The sequence below is a fragment of the Cucumis melo genome, chromosome 1 (genome assembly GCF_025177605.1).
Source record: "Cucumis melo cultivar AY chromosome 1, USDA_Cmelo_AY_1.0, whole genome shotgun sequence".
Taxonomy (NCBI): domain Eukaryota; kingdom Viridiplantae; phylum Streptophyta; class Magnoliopsida; order Cucurbitales; family Cucurbitaceae; genus Cucumis; species Cucumis melo.
This window is the reverse complement of record NC_066857.1, coordinates 29,194,945-29,220,557: the sequence shown is the minus strand read 5'-3', so window position 1 is coordinate 29,220,557 and position 25,613 is coordinate 29,194,945. Positions and strand designations below refer to the sequence as shown.

Genomic DNA, 25,613 nt, shown 5'->3' with positions numbered 1-25,613 from the left:
AGTTGTTGGAGCCTCAGTGGGACAATAATAGGTGCATTTGATCACGAGTGTAAGGAAATTCTTTATTCTGTGCTTTCCTTTTTGTAGTATAGCATTTTTGAAATATAAATTATCTGGAGAGTTTTATCTGTAACTTCTGTGGCTATGGTGGACAAATTTTGTTCTCCTTTCTTTCTGTTTGTATTTTTTTTTCTTTAGACAATTTTTCTTCTAATAAAAAAGAACAAGATTTAGCCTAAAAAAAACGGGAAGAAAATTTTTATGGTTGGTACTCTCTTACTGACATCTTTGAACTATTCATTGCAAGAATTTCCTTGCCCAATTCCTTTGGAAGTTGAAGGAACTCAACATTTAATATAAGTTATAGCTGATATGCTGCCTATGAATCTATGATAAACTATAAAGCAAGTAGTTTCTATGTTCACTGTCCATCTCCATGTTTCATTTAGGATTACTGGTTATATTCTAGGAAGTGGATTAGATTACTTAGACGATTCTGGTTGGTTGTACTAAAAAAATATATCCATGGTGTTATCTACTTCTTTTACCCTTTTTTTTCTCTTTAATATTTGTGTTTAACACTTTAACTATTTGGTGACCGGTAGTACTTACCTCATGGGTGGACTTTTGTAGTGAGATTCCTGTTTTGATGGTATTGAAATCATGAAAATTCACTGTCTTCTTTATTGTTGATATTATAATATTAATCAAAGTCTTGTTTCTGTGAGGAGCTTATGTTCATGTTTTTTTTAACCAAGACATTGTGCTTATCTATTGCTAATTTAGTCACGTTTCCCTGAAATCAGGACAGATGGGAACAGCCTCTGTACAATGTCTAACTAACAGTATTTCCTGATTCATTCATCTAGTTTCATGCCTCACTACAAAGGCTTTGCCTCTTCCCAAGAAATGCAGGAATCTCGTTGTTGTCTTAAAACTTCTGAAAGTCATCCTTGATGATGTCATTAGCCTCAAACTCTCTTCAGATCAGTTATTTTATACTGAATGTGAATCACTGGATGCAGCTGTAAATGAGGCTCGAGAATTCATCGAAAACTGGTGTCTGAAACAAACAAAATTTGCAGTGTGAGTTACCTTGAGAATTAGCCTTCTAATACTCCAGTTCTTTTTTCATCATCCACTGCATATGCTTCTTTTTTTTTTTTTTTTTGCATGCTTTCATGAAATTAGCTGGCCGTTCTTTGTTGGTGGCTGTTAGATTTCAAGAGCTGAAAATCTGTGATAAATTCAAAGCTTTTCAGAAGTGACCTGTGAGATTGTTTGGAAGTTGTCGGAGTCGGTATTATGCAGCTCGAGTTTAAATGTTGTTCAGGCATGTATAAATTTGAAAACGTTTGTAACACATTTTATTTTAAATTTCTTTTTTCCTTTTTCTAAATAAACTAAGATGTTTGGAGTAGTAAGCACTTAGCTCAAACTTTTTTCTCTTATTTTGAAATATAAGTTCTCTAGACTTTGATCCATCTTTTGTCATACCTTTCTTCATTATTTGATAAAAATGATATTGACATTTAATGAACTGTCCAGAAATGTGCTGAAGGTTTGGGTTTAACTTTAAATTGTAAACGTTTGGGTTTGGGTTTGTGTTAGAAAAATGGAATGTTTCGTGTATTGAAAATATACTCTATTCTCTTTACTATTGTGCTTTGTGATTCATTGAGAACTAATTCTCTAAGCTTAGAGAGAGCCCTAAGTCATTTAAACAAATGAAATTTTGTTAAACAAAAAGATATACAACAATGAGAGAGTCTTACATACTTAAGGGGAGCTCAAATTCTTATGAGAGGGAGTTTTCGTTTTAGGGGGAGCTTAGCACAATCTTCACTAAAAAGTAAATACATAAATGAAGAAATTTGGAGGTAGAAGTAGTATGTACATGCTTAATTAAAAATAAATTCTTATCAAGCAAGGCTATAATTGTTTAAAAATTATTTTTTTTTTAACCCAATAAAACTTTGAATAAATTTATCACTATACTAAAGTAAGAGATATTTTTAATTTAGAGTTATTTTTACAGCTAGATATTAACGATTTCAGTTCATATATCAAGTGAGTATTTAAAAAAAAAATAAAAAATTTAAGTCCAAGAGCATTTTTGAAATAAAACTCTAACAGTGTTAATCCAAAACTAATATTTTTTAACCACTTTTTAAAGTTAGAAGATATGTTTGAATCTAAAATCAAAAGGTACATGAAGTGAAGTCATTTTTTTTTTTTAATTTTAGGTTTGTCTTTTCTTTCTTCTTTGTTATTCAATTTTTTTTTTCATTTTCATCGTCTTTTTCTTGACATATTTTTTTTATTTTTTTCAAATTGTTATTTTGTACCAAATATAAAATATAAAAGATCTATTTTCCTTTCATTTTTTTAAATTGTTATTCAGGAGATCTTTAAAAAAATCGTTAGAATATCGATATCATCATACGGTTAAATCTAAATGATCGTGCACGAAATAATAACAAAATCTAAACGATCGTAGCCAAATTTAGACGATCTTGTTACAACATCGTATACCAAATATTATATTACTTACATAAGTGATCAATTTATGGTTAGTGTTGGATGGGACATTTTTGTAGTTTCTATTATGGGCCCATGAAATCATTTCATTTTCCATTGGTATTTTAGGAAGCGCATGTAGGAATATTGAAATTTTTCATTAGTATGTTCAAATATACAATTTAAATATTGTGTCCCCTTATTAAAAGCCAATATTCTAATTTGGCCATTTTGATCTTTTACTTAAAATTACTTTTCGTGGCAGCAAAAATTGGAAGATTTGCGTGCTGAAAAAACGACGACGGTAGATCAAAGGAAGAAATGGGCAGTCTCCCAAACCCAAACACTTCCGATTCGTACGCTCTCTTCTCAACATTTTTTCTCATCAATCAAACATGGCTTCCACTTCAAAGACGGTACCTTCCGCTTCTTCCATTGTTAGACCCAACCTCTCTTCCTCTCTATTTACTCACTCTCCGATCATTCCATCATCAAATCCCCAATTTTCATCTCCAATTCATCCTAAATCCCTACATGTATCACCCCAAAATTTCAATACACCCATTTCGTGTCAACAGCAGCTTTCAATGTTCCTACACAATTGCAAGACAGGTAACATTACTGCAACTCAAGCCTTCCATTTCTTTCACCTGATGATGTGTTCAAATCCTACCCCTCCCTTATCTTCTTTCACTCATTTACTTTCTGGACTTACTAAGATTAAGCATTACTCTCAAGTATTTTACCTCTATAATCAAATGCGTCTATCTGGACTTTCACCTGATTGCTGCACTCTGAATATATTGTTGAATTGCCTCTGTAATTTGAATCGGGTTGGCGAAGGTCTTGCGGTCATGGCAGGGATTTTAAGGAGAGGTTACGTTCCTGATATAGTCACATATACCACCTTAATTAAGGGCTTGTGTATGGAGCATAGGATTAGTAAAGCCACACTCTTATTTACAAGAATGCAAAAGTTAGGTTGTACGCCTAATGCGATTACTTATGGGACTTTAATCAAAGGACTTTGTCGAACAGGAAATATTGACGTCGCACTTAAGTTGCATCAGGAAATGCTCAATGACACTAGTCGATATGGGATTAATTTTAAGCCTATTGTTGTTTCCTACACTATCATTATAGATGCGCTTTGTAAGGATAGACGGGAAGACGAGGCAAGAGAACTTTTCGAGGAAATGAAAGCTCAAGGAATGATCCCCAGTGTCATTTCATATACCTCTTTGATTCATGGATTTTGTTGTGGTGGAAAGTGGGAGGAGGCTAAACGTTTGTTCAATGAGATGGTGAATCAAGGTATTCAACCAAACGTGGTTACATTTAATGTGTTGATTGATGTGCTTTGCAAGGAAGGAAAGGTTGTCGAGGCTAAGGATTTGCTAGAGGTAATGATTCAAAGAGGCTCTGTTCCTAATTTGCTTACTTATAATTCATTGATTGAGGGGTTTTGTTTGGTTGGTGATCTTAATAGTGCGAGGGAACTATTTTTTAGCATGCTAAGTAAGGGATGTGAACCTGATGTGATTTGCTACACTGTGCTAATTAATGGGTATTGTAAAACCTCAAAGGTGGAAGAAGCAATGAAGATTTATAATGGAATGCTTCAAGTGGGAAAGAGGCCAGATGTGAAAACATATGGTGCCTTGTTAAGAGGGCTTTTTCAGGGAGGCAAGGTTGGTGATGCAAAGAAGCTATTTGGTGTCATGAAAGTTTATGGTATTCCTGAGGATTTATATATATATGGTATTTTCTTAAATGGGTTGTGTAAGAATGGTTGTTTATTTGAAGCGATGGAACTTTTCAATAAGCTAAAATCATATAACATGAAATTGGACATTGAATGCTTTAATTGTCTAATTGATGGCCTATGCAAAGCAGGGAAACTTGAAACTGCTTGGGAGCTATTCGAAAAACTATCCCAAGGAGATCTTCAACCAGATGTTGTGACTTATAATATTATGATCCACGAATTTTGCAGAGGGGGACAAGTAGATAAGGCAAATATTCTATTTCAGAAGATGGAAAAAAATGGTTGTACTCCCGACAGAATTACTTATACTGCACTTCTACGAGGTTTCTTTGAAAGTAAGAAATCAGAGAAGGTGGTCGAACTTCTTCATATGATGGTTCAGAGGGATGTATCGCTAGATGTCAACATTTTGCGCCATAATCGCAGGCATGCTTTGCAAAATTGAAAAATATCAAGGATGTCTAGACTTGCTTCCAAGGTTTCCCGTCCAAGAGCGTTAACGCTGTTAATATAACACTTATTGGTAGACTCATTAGGGGCTAATGACTCAGATTTCTAATCAAGTACAAGAAGAAATGAAACATTGTTTTATGGACTCGGTGGGTATACACTTCTATTTCTTCTCTGTTCCACTTCTTAGTATTGTAGAATTGTAGATTGCTTGCCTTTATAGATCCTTTCACTTTGACTTTTTGATATGCGTTATTGGGATTTCAGGAGGATCATCTTCATCAGTAGCACATTAGCCTGCATGGAACAAATAAGTATGTTCTCTTAGTCATTGAATCTATCTTTATATTCTTCACTCTTCATTGTTTGTCTGATTTAGTTTACTGAACCAGTGATTGATTGTTGATGTAATCAAATGCACAATTTGACACTCATTGCATCCAAATTCAAGTATAAGAAAACAAGATAGTGTTAGAAGATCATCGAAGTTATGAGAACCATGATAACTATTAGATTGAGGATTATTGTTATATTCTATTAAAATTAAGGGAATGTTTGTAGCAAAGACTAGAGTTGTCATGAGGCCCCAATATAAGGATTTAATACGACATGCAATAGATGTTTTCTAATTGTGGGCACATGAACTTTTTGGCAAGAGTGGAGTTAGCAACTCTTCTTAGGTTGACCGAGTTTCACTGATTCAAATGACCTATAAGAATTACCATTTTAGAATGATACACACGTGTGAGTTTTCAATGTAAGAAAGGGGGATGTATCTTTGGAAGAGGATTTGCTTTGATTATTTCCCCTATTTGGAGTGCCTTTTGGCCCAATTGTATAATATTTTAAATTAAATTATTGCCAACATGAAATTTGAGATATGCACTTGCCACAAATAGGATCCCTTTCTTCCACGCCGCCAAGCTCCTAAGGTTTTTCTCACAAATAGAATACCAAAAGGACAAAGTTCTCAGATTGTCCCCAGAGGAAGCTTGAGGTAGTAAGTAGGGAAGGAGCCAACCTCACAATCAAACACCTTCTCCCACCTCTGCAACTTAACATGATCAGCATTAATTCCAAAAATGGTGTACTTGCTCCTATGCATTAATTCCAAAAATGGTGTACTTGCTCCTATTGATTTAGGCTAGACATATCTTCGAAGAAAGCCACCATATGGTTGAGCATGAGGAAGGACTCCCCTTTTCCATCCACAAATTAAAGGTGCGATAAGGCAACTCCATTCCTTCCAATCTCCATGTTGTTTCATTTTTAGGATCACTGGTTATATTCTATGAAGTGGATTAGATTACATGACAGATTCTGGTTGGTTGTACTAAAAAGATATATTAATGGTGTTATATACTTTTACTTTTTTTTTCCTCTTTAATATTTGGGTTTAACACTTACTATTTTGTGACCGGTAGTACTTACTGTTAGACCTCCAACCTTCATACTTATAAAAGATGGGCAAGAAGGGGAATTCACAGAAGGATTCAGCTAGGGTGCTCATTGGAGAGGGAGAACACCTGAGGACCCCACCATATCACTAATATAAAAGGGAATGTTTTGGGATTGCTTAGGTTTCATTTTTGGTAAAAAGCTGCTGAGAGCTTTTAGGGAGAGGTTGCCAGCCTTCTCGAAGGAGCTGGATTGTTTCTTTTACTGATATTGTGTTGTTCTCTTTATGCTTTCTTCTTACTTTAATATTAGCTTGTGGAAATTTTTTTTGGATTATTATTCAAGGATTTTTTGAGTTTCAGGTCGGAGACTCCTAACACTTACCTCATGGGTGGACTTGGGTAGTGAGAGCCATGTTCTGATGGTAGTGAGAGCCATGTTCTGATAATATTGTTCATATTATCATATTAATCAAAATCTTGTTTCTGTGAGGAGCTGATGTTCTTGTTTTTTTTTTAACCAAAATATTTGTGCTTATCTATTGCTAACTTAGTCATGTTTGCCTGAAATCAGGACAGATGGGAACAGCCTCTGTACAATGTCTGACAAACAGTAATTCCAGTTTCATTCATCTAGTTTCAAGCCACACTACAAAGCCTTTGCCTCTTCCCAAGAAATGCAGAAATCTCGTTGTTGTCTTAGAAATTCTGAAAGTCGTCCTTGATGATGTCATTAGCCTCAAACTCTACTTCAGATGAGTTATTTTATACTGAATGTGAGTCTCTGGATGCAGCTGTATATGAGGCTCGAGAATTCATCGAAAAATGGCATCTGAAGACAGAAAAATTTGCAGTGTGAGTTACCTTGAGAATTAGCCTTCTTATATTCCAGCTCTTTTTCAGATTTTATTTTATATTTCTTTTTCCTTTTTCTAAATAACTAAGTTGTTTGTACTTCGGATACAAGTCCCTTTTCATTTCTATCAATGAAAAGCCTTGTTTCCATTTCAAAAAGAAATTAATAATAGTATTAACTAAGCTGTTTGGAGTTGGAAACACAGCGCTTAAACTTTTTCTCTTATTTTGAAATAAAAGTTCTCTTGATTTTGATACATCTTTTCTCATAGTTTTCTGCTTATTTGATAAGAATGATATTGACATGTAATGAACTGTCCAGAAATGTCTTAAAGGCTTTCAATCATGGAAGCAAGGAAGGATAGTTGAATCTATTGAAGAGGCTCTAATTAGTCAAAGAAATGGCATTGGCCCAAACTCTGACATCTTTTAAACCTGATCGAAGCACTTCATTTGAAGTCAAATCGCTGCTGAACACGACAATGCGAAGGAGGAACACTACATCACATCCACCAGATTATGGATCGAGTTATCCTTATACGAGATTGGATGGTTAGAAAGGACCTACTTCCGTGGGATAGATGGAGTCCCAATTCTTTCGTATTTTCACTGTCCATTGCCATTAGAACTGATGCTTGATCCAGTAATTGTGGCATTTGTGGATTGATAGCGGGTTAAACATTTTCCCTAGTACTCATCAGATGTACATACTAATCTCGTTCCCAATCACACCATTAAAGCCATGGTATTAAATTGGTGCGATGAAAGCAAATTGAACTTTCCAGTTTATCATCATTGGTTCAGTTGTGCTGGCATAATTTGAATCGAAGTGATAACTTTCATTATTTTATACACTGTAGTATTTCTACTGGAGGGCCATTATCTGAAATTGAAAAGGGTTCTGAAAAACAGAATGAGGACTTTTTTACTAGTTCAATTGGGTGGAAATTCCAATGAAGCTTGGAGGAACGAAATAGAAAAGTACGATCAGCCCTCCCCCGGCAATCATATATCTACAGCAGAAGTGTATTAGCCTCCAGGCCTATCATTGATTACATTTGATGAAGGTATAAAATAAACATGAAGGCTAAATTATTAAAAATGTCCCTAAACTTTATCTTTTGTGTAAAAAATGTTTCTAAATTTTCAAAAGTTTCAAAAAATGGTTCAAAAATATCCATACTATTAATTTTAGATGGAAACTGTTAATCTTTGTTTTAAAAGTATTATCAGGAAATTTCAAATCCAATTTTTATACCACATTTTAGCATCCAAAATAAAAACTAAAATTTTAAGTTAAAGCTATAATTTTAAATTTTCATTGATATGTCAATATTTTTATTGACATTTTTACATTCACATGAGTTTGATATCGGTAAAAGGGGTAGATCAATGTTTCATTACATCTTAACAAGATTCACAAATCACAAAACACTAAGGGGAATTATTATGAATAACACAAAGAAAGGAAACTATTTACAAATATAGCAAAAAATTTAAATGGGTCGTAGAGAGTTTGATAATTTTGTTATATTTTATAAGTAGTTTCGATACTTTGCTATTTTTTAAAATACACAAAAAAAATAAACGTAAATATGATATTAGTATACTTAAAAAACAAGATGACTTATTTAAAAATAATAAAATGTTTATTTAATAATTTAAATTTTTATAATTTTTTTAAGAAATACCCCTCAAAACTGAATTTTTTTGTAAAATTAAGATTTTGATATATCTATCAACATCAATATTTTTAAACCTTGGTTAAAACATAAGATTTTATAAAATTTCACAATGTTTCAAATAAAAAATTCTCCTTAAAACATACCAAACAATACTTAGTCAAACAAAAAAAACATAAAACTCGAACTCCTTCCATACTCCAAACATTGGTCCAATGGGACTACCAAATTCTTGAACTACAAGTGAATCCAAAAAGAGTTTTGGAGCATTGATACTCACCAAACTGCATCCAACCATCTTTAGTTTACAAAACACATTATCCTCCCCCAAAGTTCAACTCAACTTAACCTAAATCATGGTTAAACTAAATTGTTGATCAAGATTTTAACCAAAACACCCAAAAACTCACCCCAAAAAAATGGGCAACAACGATAGGGTGAGTTTGGAAGTGTGACAGGACAACACTTGTGTGGAGGAAAGAAAAAGAGCTAAAAGAAATAGAGATAGAAAGACTATGCACGACTGAGAAACACACTCAAATGACAACCATTTGCGACACTAGAGGTTGGCCAAGATATGATCAATCGAGCATTGTGGTGATGCGATTAACAAATGAAGTAAGAGAGAAAAATTGAGGGAGGAGACAAAACTTGAATAAGTCTACGTGCGTAAATGTAAACTACAACGAAGAAGAACGCTTAAGAAAAATGTCGATGAAGAAGACGACTGACGATGTATCCCATGAGCGTTGGAGGAAAGTTTTTTAGATAGAATGCAAAATACATCGAATGAACACTCTTGTAGTATCACATTCGTGTAAATTGTTTTTGTAGTATCACATTCGTGTAAATTAAAGTAATGGTTTATTCTATGTTGCGCACAAACTCAAAATACAAATCATACATGTATATATGATATGTATAATGATAATGTGTGAATAATTTTGATATCTTTGAACCATTTTAAACTCGTACGGATGGATAATTAAATAACCTGATATTCAATTATATTTTATTTTAGTTCACTTTGAGAAGTGAAAAAAAGTTCATGAGGAATTTATCATTTAGAAGAGGATTCATAAGAAATTAACGACATAAATGATATCATAGTAAAAAAAAAATTATTTAATTGAATTTTTTTCCTTAAAAAATGATTTAATCAATCTAAAAGAAACGAAAGGGATATAATTCCTCGTCTACTCATAATTTTTTGTTCACCAATAAATCAATAATAATGGAGGGAATGGAACTTTAAATCTAAAAAAAAAGAGGCTAAACTCGGTCTCATGTATCTACCGATTTACATTCTGATTTGATCTCATCTAAATCATTTGTCGATTAAATTATATAAAATACTTCTAAATTTGAACTTTTTATTAAAGAAAAAAACTCATATTGTGTCTATAACCTTATGGATTTCATATTCTTTTAATCGTTTACATAGGATAGAACTTTTTGGCGATACTTATTAAGGGGTTAAACTTCATCATTTTGACATTTAAGGTTAAGAATACAACCTTAATCTAAGTTTGAGGTTCAATTTGAAGTAATAGCAACCATTATATAATGTTGTTCTAACTAAATAACTTAACATTATATTCTCCTAAAGCAATTATATATTGACAAATAAAAATAATGAATGCTTTCCCCTTTTACCTACGAAATTTTGGCCGGACACTAATCGTTCCAGGCCTTGTCTGTTCGAAACGGTACCTGCAAATTATCAAGTGATAGAATCCATAAACATCTTTACCCTTTTTTGTTTTTTTTTTTTTTTTTGGATAAAATCAACATGAGGGAAAAAATGGTTTCAATGACACTGACAAACACTTGCGTAAAACTCACCCGTTTTCAGTAAGAAAACTTGTCACAGCCTTTGGTAGAGCAGCTTCCCCCTTACTATGTTTACCTATACCTTCAAGAACAAATAAAACATACACGGCGAATGTCATTTTTTTTTCTTCTAAATCTAGGACACGAGGACGTGTTTGTTAAAATATATTTCATTTTTATATGAGAAGAAAATTCAAAGTAGATGGATTGATGCATTTATATGCTTAAAAAATCAGTTTGATGTATTTTTCACTCAATTTATTATTATTGTCATATGTATCCTTTTTATCTATTCAACAAGTGTTCCAACACATGTATGAGACATATCCAACAAGTGTGTGAGTGTCCAAGTGTTCGACACAAGACATGTTAGGCAAACTAAATTGTTTGTGCTTCTAATTAGAGTGTTAGTAACATTTAAAACTTCCCATCAACCAAATCAACCTATTGTCATATCTATTCTAATGTATATATAACCCTCGTAGCCTCAGCTAAACAGATTTTTATTTTGTCCATTACTGTGAAGTGGGACCCAAAATCATGACACGTGTACTCTCCACACCACTCCCTAACTAACTAACTACTAAGTCCTCGCATAGGTACGAAGCACCAGGGTTCTAGTGTTCGCATCAAAGCCGTTCCAATAGGAAACCTCATGTTGCTGGATGGTTCGGCCGTTCAGTTGTAAAATAAGCAACTCGAAAACTTATCTTGGGCTCTGTCTACATGCTAAAACCAAGTCCCCTTCCTTCTGGGACTCCCTAACAAAAGGTTTTTTGAGGGAGTTGGCCAACGAAGCACTTCCACTTCTGATTTTTGTTTACATTGAGCCTTCCTAACTATTCTCTCAGTTTAAGTTCTAATAAAAAGGCTAGAAAGATGACAGAGTTACTAGGAGATTTTTTTTGTGATAGGAGAGCCTTGTTTTTGGAGGGTGGGGCTGAGGTAGACCAGAAAGGTATCTCCCTGCCCAAGAAGGGTTACAAAAATGCTTACCATTTGAAAATTAGAATATTGAGACTACTATAACAAAATAACTGTAAGAAAACACAAAATATATAGAAACCCTAACTTTAAGAAAACACAAATGTCGAAATTTGAAAGTTAAATGTGAACAGATACAAAATATACCTGTTATGACTTCCAATGATGTTGGCCTATGCCTAGATGATGGTGATTCTTTGTCCAACTTTGAGTCCATACAACTAAGATACTCAAGGGATGAAGCACGCTGAAATCCTTTCCTTTCAGCTTTCTTTGGCGACAAGGACCGATTGGAGGCATTCTGAGTTTCAATTTTCAGCAAGTGGTCTTGCAAGGCTTGAACAGCCTCGGCTGCATGCAGCCCATGTAAGTCCAACTTCCAGAGCCCATTTTTACTATTCCTTGTTTGTAAAATTTCATTAGCTGCCTTATCATTCAACATTTTTGCAGCAAGCCATTGTTCTTGAGCTCTTGATGAATGATACTTGGCAGAGGCATGATCCTTCCTACGATAGGCATTAGTGGCTGCCCTTGAATGTTGAGATGCAGACCTATTGATTAAAGAAAATAAAAGATAACATATTTTTATATTGAGTAAGAGATCAACTCCCATAGTGTTGATTACTTGAACCGTCCCCCAAGAACAATATATTTTACACTACATCCAAAAATAAAACCAAAGCCACGATACTAGCATGTCTGTCCAACATCTTTGAACATTTCTTTTAAGCATGATCGCAGGATCAATTTGAATAAAAATGTAAACAATGGACTGAGAGATGTGAACTAGGATTCAATATCTCCTTAATGTCTCAACTTTCCACTACTCTCCAAAGATTGAGGTATAAAGATAAATTAGCTCAGTATACACAGTTTGTTGTCTCCTCATAACTCTCAAGGACACAGAGATACAACCTATAGAAGAGATCCTCATATATATAAATTCTTTAAGCATTCTTCTCACGCAAGGTAAAAATAATTAACAAATACAAAGAACCCCGCAAATCTGGTGGGGCATCACAATGATAAAAGAAGCATTAAATAAATTATAAAAAAAAAGTTTTTATTATGGAAATTTTAACAGAAATGTTTATTAAGGGAAACAAATCAAACTGAAGCAGGAAGAACAAGTCAATTATAAAGTAGATAGAAGACTTATTTACCTCATCATTGCTATAGCATCTTTCCGATGGCTCAGGTAAATATCATCTTCTTCCCACTCAGGCTCAATAGGAACAGACTTTGAGCAACCAAGAGCTATTTTTGAATTTCCAGCATTAGGAAAGAAATTTCTTTCAAAATAATCATTTACAAACAATTTGGTACAATCTTCTCCACCCGTATTATCATTTTGATGCATGCCTTGCGCAGCCTTTAGTGTGGGACTAAGGATGGGACCATTGATCGTTCTTTCTGATGATATGCTTACATCATTATCCCCATTGCACAATAAATCATTAGCAGAATGCAGTCCTAAAGTGCTTATCTCATTATTGATCTCAAAATTGTCACTTGAAACCATTGTTTTTAATAAAGTAGATGCCTCATCGAAGTTATTATTCACAGCGTCCATTATATCCACAATCAAGCTAAAGTCAGCCCAAGAATGAATCTCTTTAAGCTTCCAAAAGGCTAAAACATCAGTGTTCTCTTCAACCACCTTCTTGCCACTTTGAATGCCAGAATCATCAGGAATTGTGTTCTTTGCACCATAATTTCCTGGAGAAGTCAGAGAATCGGCAGAAGGAAGGGGTTCAGATGCAAAGGATCTCCCTAAACGTCCATAAACTCCGTGCAAGTTTTCATATGGTGGCAGAGAGGGATGGTTGGTTAGCATTGGTGGGAATGCTTCCGGGTCCTTTTCACCTTGAAGGCCTCTATTATGTTGCTGAAGGTTAAACTCTTCCCAGCCAGGAGATTTACCCATCATCCACGATAGATCATTAGAGGAATGCAGTCCTAAGTTGCTCATCTCATTATTGATCTCTAAATTGTCACTAGAGACCATTGTGTTTAATAAAGTAGATGCCTCATTGAAGTCATTATTTACAGCTTCCATTATATCCATAATCAAGCTAATATCAGCCCAGGGATGAAGCTCTTTAAGCTTCCAAAAGGATAAAACATCATTGGTTTCTTCAACCATCTTCTTGCCACTTTGAATGTTAGAAGCACCAAGTATCGTCTTTTTTGCACTGAAATTTCCTAATGTTGTCTTTTTTGCACCACATTTTCCCGGTAAAGTCGGAGAATCGGCCGAAGGAATGGGAGCAAACGAGAAAGATCTCCCTGAACGACCATTAACTCCGCGCAAGTTTTCACGTGGTGGCAGAGAGGAGAGGGTAGTTGACATTGGTGGGAATGGATCCCCGTCAACTTCATCCTGAATGCCATTATTCTGTTGCTTAAGATTAAAAGCTGCCCAACCAGAAGATTTACCCCTCACCCACGACATCTTCTTCCAATGCAAAGAACTGAAAATAAAGCATATGGAGTTGAGCAGCAGTGAATTATATTTTCACACTCCGGGTTCAACTCAAACCCCTCCTACTATGAATAGGTCTTGAAGTTCCAATAATCCAATCCAACAATCCAATGAAACTGCAACTTGAAGAGGTAGTACAACTGGTGGAAACAGACCCGTTCATACCTAGAATATGCAGGCAATAACTTAGAAACAAGTGAGAAATTGTTTCTTTTTTTTTTTTCTTTTCTTTTACATTTAACTGGGTATTCCTCTTGTACGGTAAATAAGTCCAAACAGTTTGGTTCGAACACAGATTCAAACATTAAGATAAAGCCACTGTCGTTGGTCAGATATCTATATCATCAGTAGACTTCAAAAAACAGAGAAACATATCACAACAATATTACAAAAAAAAACAGCCTATTTCAGAAAAGGTAAAAAGGGTTTATCATCCCCACCAAAAAAGAAATAGTCAACGATCAGAAGAAATAGAAGAAACTTTTAATCATAGATTAAACAAAGGAAGCCAACAGAAGAAACAAATCTCAGAAAATCCATTAAAAGAAAACAAAAATACCTTCCAGTTTCAACTAGAAAATTAGGGTTCAAACTGAAGAAGTGCTAACCGAGTCTTCTCACTAAGTGGAATCCCCAAATCCGTCGTCTGAGCCTCTTGGGAACCGAATTTAGAAACGGAAATCCAATTGGGTGATAGAAAGAAGAGAAATTTTGGTGGGAAATTTGCAGCATAGATCGAATTCCAGAGCGGAAAAGGAAAGAGAGAAATTGGAAAATCTTGTGAGGGTATAATTCAACTTCAACCCTACCCCACATACTCTGATCGTTGACTTCGATTACGAATTCCTTCAAAAATCAAAGGATTGTAGTTAGAAATTCGATGAAGGAGATTGAATGCTTTGGTTTAGGCTATCAAAAATCTTACTCCACCAAGTTTAATCTGATAAGCGGTTGTTTCCCTTTGTGTACGATTTTTACGGTATTTTCAAATGTGATAAAAACTAATTAAACTTATTTATAATTATAATGAAATTTCATCTTTTTTTATTTATTTTTGCATACAAATATTTTTTACTTTAATTTGTTTAATTTTCTCATTATATTAATTTCAATAATTCTTAAATTTATGGGCCTCTTCAAAAATATAATAAAAAAAATACGGTTTTGATTGTTTATATTTGATTAAAAATTTTTAAGATTCTTTTCACGGTCCTTTGGTACATAATCCAATTGCTAGTCTGATTTTTTATTTTTTGTAGATTTATGATCTTTGAACCAAATGATAGAGAAGGTAAAGAAGAAAGATAATGAAAAGAGATGATAAAACTGTAATATTTAAAAAAATGTTCGCTTTCATGATGTATTTTTAGTGTGTTACACGTTAATGAAAATTTTCCTAAATTTGAAAATTTAAATTTAGTATCCATGGTTTATGTAATTTTTTTAAATAATGGTTAGTATTTTCTTATTTAAATGTTATTATGTTAAGATATCATTTTGTCTTACCATGTTTTATGATTATTTTAATCTACCTATTTTCAAATATTCAATTTTAATTCTTACCCTCCCATAAAATAAAAATAAATATATTTGGACTATTGAACTACTCTAGAAATGGTTAGTTGGCCGAAAAAAGATAATAAATATAAAATATAATTTAAAACAAAAAAAAAAACAAAATCTAACTTTTTTATATTTGATTTATTTTTTAATATTTAAAAACGTTCCTTCTCAATCGTATTTTTTTGTTATTATTATTATTCTTCATACCAACTAATCACCTTACTTAGTATAGACTACTTTTAAGCTTTATTATAAGTATAGAAACCAAAATTAGACATTTAAAATTATAGGGATGAAAATAATATTTTAACCAAATTATTATTGTTGTTACTATTAGTATTATTACTACATAACCAATTTTAATAAAAAAAAAATAACTTTTAAGACTAAATTTAATATTTATTAAAAATATTGAAACTAAAACTAGACTTCTAAAAAATAAGAAGCTAAAGTTGAACCAACCTCAAAGTACAAAGACAAAGAAGAAAAAACTTGGCCGCACTCAACTTTCATGGTACTCCACTGGTGTTTAGTAAAAATGTGGCACTTAACAATTTTCTTTATATATGTGTAAATTATTTTGTAACGTTAGTAGACAAAGATTGAAAGTTTAGAATTTAAATTGTAGATTTTGATTAGTAAATTTCTTTAGAGAAAAAATACCACTCAAATAAGTATTTCATTGTGATTTTATTAGTTTTGATTATTTGTTTTCAAATTAAAATACACTTCACCATGTAGTTAAATTATATTTAATTTAGGTTTCCTAGAGACATAAATAATAATTAAAGTTAGGGAAGAGTAACATGGCAAATAAGAAGAACTTTGAAGTTCCTATTTAGGGAGGGTTAGGGTTAGGGTTAGGGTTAGGGTTAGACTAGCTTTCAACCATAAAAATGTGTAGCCTTTTTATTGCTCCTTCTCCAAAAACATCGAACCTTGTTGAGTTTGATTTGATTGAGTGAATATGTATTATATTACAAATTTCAACTCTTCCTTCATTCTAATCCCTATATTATAAAATTTATTCCATTTTAGTTTTTTACCTTTTAAATGTTTATTTTAAATCTTATATTTTTTTAAAATTAATTATATAATCGTAATAATTTTTATTCAAACAAACACAAACATGTGAAATATGATTTTAAAATTTATAATAAAAAAATAATAGGTAATAAGTTTACAATTAGTATTATTTATCTCTTTCTTAAAGGTTTGTTCAAAGTGCATATATATAAACCAACAAATTCAAATATTATTCTGGCTGCTTTCTTGTAATGTGAAATCGTGTTGTGTGACCGCTTTCTAACAAAATAAATTTTGAAGGATGGTTCAATCAATATAAAGATAAATAAAGAATCATCCTACATATTGTATGAGACAAACGTAGTTCGTGGAGTTAGAACTCAAGTTTCTCTGTTAATTTGTATGAATTTTTTAATATTTGATATCTTAATTCTTTTTGAAGAGATGAAATATGTGAATATTATTGAATTCTAAGAAAAAATAGTTGTCATCTTAATCTAAGTAGCACGAACGTAGAGCCTTCTAATAGTTTAAATTTTCTATAGTACTTGAGGTTCATAGATTTAAAACATATGGATCTCAAGCCGAAGGAGAATTCATATATTTATAAAGCTTAAATGGGTAGTGAAAACTTGAGTTTGCTTGGCTTTGGGACTCACACATTGTAGTCTAAGGAAGATATGATTTTAACAAAGTTGTGCTAATTTTTGGTCTTCAATACCAACACCAATGACCAATTTCTAGACTTTGGCAATAGATTCTGAAAAGATTGTTTGGGCATAAAATTTCTACTACTTCTCTAGTGGTCAATTTCCACCCTACCCTTTGGTTTGTACATAGCATTTTAGGGGTAAAAATGGAGGTATGTTTTGCAAGTAATTTTTCATTATATAATCCGATGAAACCAAAAAGGAGAGTACACATATTGTTTGCACATAAAGAAAAAGATATGCATTTTCCCATTTTTAAGTAGATACTTTTCTTTAATTACAAACATGCACACACTTTATCATCATATTGCTTCATGGTTAGCTTACTACCAATACATCCAAAAATAATAATAATCATAATAAATACTAACTACTCGTCGTTCACCTTTTTTTATTCAAATATTTGTTTTTGAATCACAATGTTCTAACTTTTAGTTGATAGTCACTTTGACATGCACCAATCAAAAGATCTATAATCCTCTATCTTATGGATTGTTGATAGAATTTTAAGCACATAAAAGAGTCTGGTTTTATTGATTTAAAAGAGTAAAATGTTTGAAACAAAATAACAATGATAATAATTGGTCCTTATCGTTTGAGTTTTGCATGTTTTAGTCATGGTTATTTCAAATCTCAAAATCTAATCCATTATAAAAAGTACAAACCGTAGATTTAAACTTATGAAATAAAATAAAATGATATTTGGGACTAAAAAATGGTATTTCAATTTTAAACTCAATAAATATAGAAAATATAAACTTTAAAATGGTAGGGACTACAAAAATGGTATGAAATACAACAAAGTTATAGGCATTTTTATGTTTTTCTTAATTTTAAAAAAAATACTACAAGGCATTAAAATCTAAAATGTCAATGTCCTAATTTTACGAAAAATAACAATAAAATGACGATATTTCTAAAAGAGATTATAGAAACAAAAATTCCAAGAACAAGCCTAAAATTAGTAAATAAATATTTTACCACTTTATTCAAATGTCAAAATCGATAAAAATATTTAGAAATATAGTGAAATTTGATAATTTATCAATGATATAAACTATAGATTCTAAAATTTTGCTATCAATGATATAGTAAAATTTCATAATCAAACAACAACGACAGACAATTTTAAATTTTTACTATATTGTAATTATTTTTGTTTATTTGGTTAAATTTACATTAATGGTTATTTGGTATGTTTGATGAATTTTTTTTTTATAATATAATGAAAATGAGTATTGTGAATATGAAAAGTTGATAACTTTTGTGAAAGTTATTTTAGAGTTCCTCAAAGGATGGATCATCGACTCCACGTACATAGAGGTGTGAGTTATTAGGATAAAAGCATACACAAAACAAACAATTAAACAAAAAGGTCACGAGAAGGGGGGGGGGGGGGGGTATAATGGTAATTTGAGAAGGTAATACACGTTTGTGCAGGGCCAGGTGACAATCCATGTCTAATGGAAGCCATTACTTCTCCATCATCCTCCATTAAAAAGAACTCAAAATTAGTTAATCATTGTTTCAAACAAAATCCCATTTTCCCATTTCTTTCAATCTTCTATTGCGATTGCCTCCATTCCTTTTTCTTCCTTAACCCTTTTACACCTTTTGGAAACAACCAAAACTCTGCAACCAGGTACCCCACTTGCATCAATTCTCCATTTTCTCCCTCTTCTCTCTCTTTCTCCTCTTGCTTTGCTCGCTGAGAGCTGTTCTAGCAAATGGGTGCATGGGATTTCATTTCGTTAAGCTTCTGAGGAGGTTTTTTGTGAAATGGTTTTCCTCTTTGATCCGGTTGTCCCGTGATTCGCCTCTTTGAAGTCGGAGGTAAGATGGGTTGATTGGTGAATTATGCGTTAATCCCTTTTCATGAATGTGTTTATGGTTTTGAATGATGGGGTTTTTTTATTTCACAAATTTGTTGTGGAATTTGGTTTTTCTTTAGTTGGAATAGGAGTTTTTTGCGCTCTTCTTTTGGTTGGGATGTGGGTTTCTGGGTTTTACTTGGATTTTGGAGGAAGGGGGTTTCTTATTGCGTAATTTTGTGTACGAGTGTTGGAGTGATGCCTTTGTTTTTTGGGACTAGTTTTTATGGACATTGTTTAAGTGGAAATGAAAATCTCTGTTTATCAAGTGAATGAATATACAATTTTGTTACAATGAAATTCTGTTTTACTCAATGCAAATGGTTCGAGTTTGGTATCTGGTGAGTGGAGTTTTGTGAGCTAACTGTTCTCTGATAGTGAAAAGATTGTCCTCGTTATATTCCATTTCTTGCTACCTCGTAGGAAAATATGCGAGAAATCATATGTTTAATCTGAGGGCAGAGAGCATCAATCTCCTAATCACAATTGATTATTGAAAAGTGATGGTTTTTTTACATTATAACAGGCAACATTATTATGGAAAATAAGACTGGCCCATTTAACCTTAAATTATAGTTGAATTATTTGGTTCTGTTGTGAAAGAAACCCATTTCGTGGTAATCTGTTAGCTGAAGGGCTTGGTTCTATTAGTAAATAAATTTTACTTGTTCTAGGAGTCCTCGATCCCATTGCTAAAGAACTTCTTTTACAATGTATGTTCGAACTTCTTTTACAATGTATGTTCGGAAGTTGGTTCTATTAGTAGCTGGATTTTATTTTGGAGCGATCCTATGAAAGTATGATATTTGCTTTTGGGAAATGGTCATTTTTTCTTCTCAGATGGTAGACAAAATTGGAGGTTTTCTTATAAGTCTGATTTTCTGTCTTCAAATTGAACTCTTGCACCTTATGGTCTTGCACATCGAGTTTGGAAATCAACTTATTTTTCATGTGGACAACCTAACTCCAATGAATTAACACCACTGAAAAAAATCAGAAAAACCGTCCCTGATGATAGTTCTCTTGGTAAAAATTTAAAATGGATTTGTAAGATCATAGACATTTATTCTTCTTATGCAGTCTTTCCACAAAGATTTAGCTTTTAGGTCTTGATCTTCAAGTGTTATAATTTTCCAGTAGTGTCTTCTCTTCCTAACAATATTCAGAAACTTTTGTTCAGTGTTTTGGGTTGGGGGTTCAAGAAGAAACCTAGAATTCTTTGGACAAGTTCTGTTTTTTCCTGGTTGTCAGGAGCCTCGGTGGGACAACAATAGTTTGCATTCTGACGATAAGCACAAGAGTGAAGAGGAAATTCTTGATACTTTTCGTAGTATAACATTTTTGAAGTAGAAATTATATGGATAGTTTTTCTATGATGGATAAGTTTATGTTCTATTTTCTTTCTGTGGACAATTTTGTTTCTAACAAAAAAGAAGAGAATTTTGTGGTTGACACTCTCTCCATTGGGCATCTTTGAACTATTCATTGCTAGTTGCACAAATCTCCTTGCCCTACACTTCGGTAGTTGAAGGAACCCAACATTTAATATAAGTTGAAGCTAAAATGTTCCCCATGATAAACTATAAAGCAATTAGGTTCTATGTCCATCTCCAAATTTTTCCATTTTTAGGAATACGTGTTATATTTCTAAGAAGTGGATTGGATTGCTGGATGATTCTAGTTGGTTGTACTAAAAAAATGTGCTCATGGTGTTATATCTTTCTTCTTTTTACTTGTTTTAAAAATATTTGTGTTTCATACTTACTATTTTGCAACCAATAGTACTTACCTCATGGGTGGACTTGGGCATTGAGATCTCGGTTTTGATGGAAAATGAAATCATGAAAATTCATTGTCTTCTTTAATTTTGGTATTAATCAAAATCTTGTTTCTGTGAGGAGCCGATGTTCATGTTTTTTTTAACCCAGATATTGTGCTTATCTATTGCTAATTTAGTCACGTTTCCCTGAAATCAGGACAGATGGGAACGGCCTCTGTACAATGTCTGACTAATAGTATTTCCAGATTCATTCATCTAGTTTCATGCCACACTACAAAGCCTTTGCCTCTTCCCAAGAAATGCAGAAATCTCGTTGTTGTCTTAAAACTTCTGAAAGTCGTCCTTGATGATGTCATTAGTCTCAAACTCTCTTCAGATGAGTTATTTTATAGTGAATGTGAGTCACTGGATACAGCTGTAAACGAGGCTCGAGAATTCATCGAAAACTGGTGTCCAAAGACGAGCAAAATTTGCAGCGTGAGTTCCTTGAGAACCAGTCTTCTTATATTCCAGTTCTTTTTTCATCGTCCACTGCATTCTTTGTCAGAGCTGTTTGATTTCAAGAGCTGAAAATTTGCGATAATTTTAAGTAGGGATAAGCATGATAGTCAATCGACCAAACCAAAGTCGGTTGGTGTCAGTTTGGAGAAGTTCCAAATCGAGAAATTTCAAAAGTTATTTGCTTAGTGTTAAACTGATCGACCGACAACTTGTTGATGGTCGAGGCCAGTTTGAACATTTACCAAACCAACCATAGTCAGTTCGATGACGGTGTGGTTGACTCCGACTGACTGATGATCACCCCTAATTTCAAAAGTTATTGACATTTTCGGTTAAAATAACATTTTGGTACATTTGAACTTTTTCAGTTCTTGTCCATGCACTCTCAAATGTTCAATTTTAGTTTTGGTACTTTCAGTTAATCTTAAATTTAATCCCTACTCCTAGTTTGTTATTGATTTTGTTTCAAAAACTTAATATTAGCTATTAGCATTTACACAGTAAAATTTGGAAATATATTCATATATTGTATTTTCTTATATGACATTAATTATTATTTAATCAATTTGGTAAAAATTAACTTCGAAATGACTAAATATATGATTTATTAAAAGTAAAGGAACAAAATTGAACAAACTCTCAAGTATAGGGTCTAAAGTGGTATTTTAACCCACATTTTCCAGCCCATTTTTCAATTGTTTTTTAATAATATGTCATCTTTTATAGAAAATTAAGTAGGAAATAAAAGATATGGTAGTTTGAAAGTTTAGTATTATAACTGTCCTTTTGTGGCAGGGAGTAGAGCCTTTTACTTCTGGAGTTAATAATTTTTGCTTTGTTTTGTACGGATCTTAGGCTTTGAAATGTGATCCACTACTTATAAAAATTCAAAGCTCTTCACAAGTGATCTGTGAGATCATTTGGAAGTTGTCGGAATCAGTATCATGCAGCTCAAGTCTAAGTGCTGTTCAGGTATGTATAAATTTGGAAACTTTTATATCACATTTTATGTTATTTTTCTTTTGTTTTTTTTTTCTAAATAACTAAGCTGTTTGGAGTATAAAACACTTAACTCAAACTTTTTTTTCTCTTATTTTGAAATGTAAGGAGCTTTCTTGTTTTTTATGCTTCTTTTGTCATAGTTTTGTGTTTATTTGACAAGAATGATAATGACATCGAATGAACTGTACAGAAATGTCTTGAAGGCCTGCAATCATTGAAGCAAGAAAGGATATCTGACTCTATAGAAGAGGCACTAATTAGTCAAAGAAGTGGCATTGGCCCAAACTCGGAACATCTTTTAAAACTGATTGAAGCACTTCATTTGACGTCAAATCAAGAACTTCTGAAAGAGACTATAGCTGTTGAAAAGGAGAGAATAAATGCTGAACGCAACAATGCAAAGAAGGAACTACATCACATCAACCAGATTATGGATCTAATTATCCGTATACGAGATTGGATGGTTAGAAAGGACTACTTCCATGGGATAAATGGAGTATCGGTTCCTTCATATTTTCGTTGCCCATTGTCATTGGAGCTGATGCTTGACCCAGTAATTGTGGCATCTGGCCAAACTTATGACAGGTCCTCCATTCAAAAGTGGATTGATAGCGGATTAAACATTTGCCCCAACACTCATCAGATGCTCACACATACAAATCTCATTTCCAACCATACTGTTAAAGCCATGATATTGAGTTGGTGCGATGAAAACAAATTGAACTTTTCCAGTTTATCATCATTGGTTCAGTTGTCTCAGCAGAATCTGAATCGAAGTGATAGCTTTCATTATTCTGTACATGGTAGTAATTCAACTGCAGGGTCATCCCCTGAAGTCAAAAAGGGTTCTGACAAGCAAAATGGGGACGTCTTTACCAGTTTAATTGGGGAAAATTCCAATGAAGGTCGGAGGAACGAAACAGAAAAGTTCGATCAGCCCTCCCCTCAGCAATCTTATATCTACAGCAGGAGTGTATCAGCTTCCAGTGCCTTCTCTAGCATTGATTACATTCCATCAGCATTTAATGAATTGTTGAAGGTATCAAATAAACATGAATTTATAAAGGAATTATCTGGAGAAATCACATCAGAGCATCCTGCTGCATCTCATATTGAAGTATCAGGGTTTACTTCATCATTAGGAGATGGACAATTACAGGCTTGTAAAACAGAAACAAACATGGTGGAGAATGGAAACAGTAATGGTAGAATGGATAGTTTAATTCCAGTTGAATCCGAATCTGATAACTTATCCGGAGATTTGCATATCAAGAAATTGATTGCAGACCTTAAGAGCCAAAGGGATGAAGTTCAAATGAAGGCTGCAGAAGAATTGAGACTTCTTGCCAAGGACAATGTAGAAAATCGTGTTATAATTGGTCAATGCGGGGCAATAGGCCCCTTACTTTCGCTTTTATATTCAGAAGGAAAGCTGATACAAGAGCATGCTGTGACAGCTCTGTTAAACCTGTCAATTGAAGAAAATAATAAAGCTATGATTGCAGAAGCAGGAGCTATCGAACCACTTATTCATGTTTTAAAAACTGGAAGCTCTGCTGCTAAAGAAAATTCCGCAGCTTCTTTATTCAGTCTCTCTGTATTAGAAGAATACAAGGCTAAAATTGGTCGGTCTGGGGCAATTAGAGCCTTGGTGGAACTCTTAGGTGCGGGTACTCTGAGGGGCAAGAAAGATGCGGCTACTGCTTTGTTCAACTTATCTATTTTTCACGAAAATAAGGCTCGTATAGTTCAAGCGGGTGCTGTTAAGTACCTTGTTGAGCTTCTAGACACTGCCACAGGTATGGTTGACAAGGCTGCTGCTCTTCTTGCTAACTTATCAACAATTTCAGAGGGGCGATTGGCAATTGCACGGGAAGGGGGTATCCCCTTATTGGTAGAAATTGTTGAAACTGGAACTATGAGAGGAAAGGAAAATGCTGCATCTATTCTGTTGCAACTATGCCTTCATAGTAACAAATTTTGCACCTTGGTTCTCCAAGAAGGAGCCGTCCCACCCCTTGTTGCCTTATCTCAGTCTGGCACACCTAGGGCAAAAGAAAAGGTAGCATTTATCAATTCTTTGATTTCCGAAGCTGTTTTCACAGCCCTTTGCTTTTAGCACCATGAATCATATCGAGATTAAAGCTAACCTATAATATTTGTTTACTTCATCTTTTGGGATCCCTTCCCCTACTCTTTTCTTAAATTATCTCATTTCAAATTTAGGAGGGGTCCTATTCAATGATCATTACTTCAAAAAATAAAAAGGTCATCCCATGAGTATGCATGACCTCACTACCTGTATGAAGCATGCATCTCCGCTCAGTGAGTAGGTCAAAGCCTTTTTTTAAATGTGTGAAGTTGAAAGAATTTTTTTAGTCCAATTACGAATGGAGATACCCCAAAAGGTCCAAAATTGATTTATTACTATGTTGATTTTGACAATTTCTACCAAGGGGATGATACCCCAAAAGGTACCGACATCTAAATCTCTTCACCAAAAGGTAGGCTGCATTACTTAAAAGGTAAATGCAGGTTTTTGTCGCTTATCGAACTCAACAGTGATGGAATATATTGAGATTCTTGATTGATTTATTACTTAGTCAGAAACTTGACCAATTATATTCTATGACTGACCTGAAAACGTCGCAAAGAAAGTGTTGAGAGAGAAGAATTAACATTTCCTTGTATATTGCAGGCGCAACAGTTGCTGAGTCATTTTCGGAATCAAAGAGATGGAACCACAGGGAAAGGAAAATAGTTGGAAGAGAACTTTCTGAAGTCATAATCAATATTGAAGGGTATAATCTGCATCAGTTTCTTCTCAAGTAATTGTGTACAAGAGGCTTAAATTCTTTAGTTATGAATTATATCTTTGATGTTTATGTGCATCAGGTTCTTTATTTTTTCCTCCCTAACATTCAAAGTGAGGAATGGATTGTAAATGTAGGATTTCTACTTCTTCATATCTTTTTCTTTTTGTCTTTTTTTGCTGGAATCTAGAGTTGTAGGTTCTGGATTCTGTTTTGGTTTGAGCTTGGCCAGAACATAGCATGGACAGTTTTCCGTTGTGGATTTAGGCTGTATGTTGTTACCGGTTCTGTTGTGAGCGTTGGTTGTACATATAATGTAGATATATTATGGACTCCCACTTCAATTTGCAATAGCACTATTTATTTATATGAA

At 33.3% G+C, this 25,613-nt stretch overlaps 4 protein-coding genes across 47 annotated transcripts in view; 3 read left to right on the top strand and 1 right to left on the bottom strand.

Moving 5' to 3' along the window:
* The window catches only part of LOC103492587 (pentatricopeptide repeat-containing protein At1g63080, mitochondrial-like), a 27,155-nt gene extending 6,022 nt beyond the window's left edge, over nt 1-21,133 (top strand). For 2 of the 24 annotated variants that reach the window (XM_051081281.1, XM_051081259.1), the window contains 3 exons: nt 3-49; nt 1,026-1,086; nt 1,192-1,484. The gene's annotated coding sequence lies outside the window, so the exon portion shown is untranslated. Of the gene's footprint in view, nt 1-2; nt 1,485-21,120 lie in introns of those variants that run through there. The other 22 variants (XM_051081285.1, XM_051081278.1, XM_051081261.1 and 19 more) reach the window with 21 other exon arrangements.
* Nucleotides 2,736-7,840, top strand: LOC127143803 (putative pentatricopeptide repeat-containing protein At1g12700, mitochondrial). Of its 20 annotated transcripts, none has more exons than XR_007818956.1 (6): nt 2,739-3,923; nt 4,107-4,887; nt 5,006-5,052; nt 6,499-6,623; nt 6,710-6,990; nt 7,313-7,840. XR_007818956.1 is itself a non-coding variant. In XM_051081317.1 (3 exons), the coding sequence occupies exons 1-3, from the start codon at nt 2,916-2,918 to the stop codon at nt 4,483-4,485; spliced, it is 1,182 nt and encodes a 393-aa protein (XP_050937274.1). In that variant the 5' UTR covers nt 2,736-2,915; the 3' UTR covers nt 4,486-4,629. The 20 variants fall into 20 exon arrangements, 2 of the variants coding, with proteins under 2 accessions (XP_050937274.1, XP_050937277.1); XR_007818958.1 differs by having other exon boundaries at nt 2,739-4,211; nt 4,417-4,887; XR_007818957.1 differs by having other exon boundaries at nt 2,740-3,132; nt 3,559-4,887; nt 6,499-6,560; nt 6,715-6,990.
* On the bottom strand, nt 10,141-14,961 carry LOC103492590 (uncharacterized). 2 transcript variants are annotated; one of them, XM_008453018.3, is made up of 5 exons: nt 14,534-14,961; nt 12,653-14,139; nt 11,637-12,040; nt 10,518-10,587; nt 10,141-10,385 (listed from the first exon to the last, which is right to left on the bottom strand). In XM_008453018.3, exons 2-5 carry the CDS (start codon nt 13,942-13,944, stop codon nt 10,325-10,327), a joined length of 1,827 nt encoding a protein of 608 aa, XP_008451240.2. In that variant the 5' UTR covers nt 13,945-14,139; nt 14,534-14,961; the 3' UTR covers nt 10,141-10,324. The 2 variants fall into 2 exon arrangements, with proteins under 2 accessions (XP_008451240.2, XP_008451241.2); XM_008453019.3 differs by having other exon boundaries at nt 14,583-14,885.
* On the top strand, nt 18,750-25,613 carry LOC103492591 (U-box domain-containing protein 3). Its single transcript, XM_008453021.3, has 5 exons — nt 18,750-19,106; nt 21,126-21,401; nt 22,281-22,397; nt 22,618-24,489; nt 25,126-25,613. The coding sequence occupies exons 2-5, from the start codon at nt 21,126-21,128 to the stop codon at nt 25,186-25,188; spliced, it is 2,328 nt and encodes a 775-aa protein (XP_008451243.1). The 5' UTR covers nt 18,750-19,106; the 3' UTR covers nt 25,189-25,613.

Excerpts from the sequence above, each read along its gene's own strand:
- LOC103492590 (XM_008453018.3), bottom strand. The coding sequence starts at position 13,944 with ATGTCGTGGGTGAGGGGTAAATCTTCTGGTTGGGCAGCTTTTAATCTT. Across the intron at positions 12,041-12,652 it reads GATGCTATAGCAATGATGAG|GTCTGCATCTCAACATTCAA; the intron begins GTAAATAAGTCT and ends TTTAATCAATAG. Across the intron at positions 10,386-10,517 it reads AGTTTTCTTACTGAAAACGG|GTACCGTTTCGAACAGACAA; the intron begins GTGAGTTTTACG and ends GATAATTTGCAG.
- LOC103492591 (XM_008453021.3), top strand. The coding sequence starts at position 21,126 with ATGGGAACGGCCTCTGTACAATGTCTGACTAATAGTATTTCCAGATTC. Across the intron at positions 21,402-22,280 it reads AGACGAGCAAAATTTGCAGC|GCTTTGAAATGTGATCCACT; the intron begins GTGAGTTCCTTG and ends TACGGATCTTAG. Across the intron at positions 22,398-22,617 it reads CAAGTCTAAGTGCTGTTCAG|AAATGTCTTGAAGGCCTGCA; the intron begins GTATGTATAAAT and ends TGAACTGTACAG.
- LOC127143803 (XM_051081317.1), top strand. The coding sequence starts at position 2,916 with ATGGCTTCCACTTCAAAGACGGTACCTTCCGCTTCTTCCATTGTTAGA. Across the intron at positions 3,924-4,106 it reads AGGCTAAGGATTTGCTAGAG|GTGGAAGAAGCAATGAAGAT; the intron begins GTAATGATTCAA and ends AAAACCTCAAAG. Across the intron at positions 4,212-4,416 it reads GGCTTTTTCAGGGAGGCAAG|GGAAACTTGAAACTGCTTGG; the intron begins GTTGGTGATGCA and ends TATGCAAAGCAG.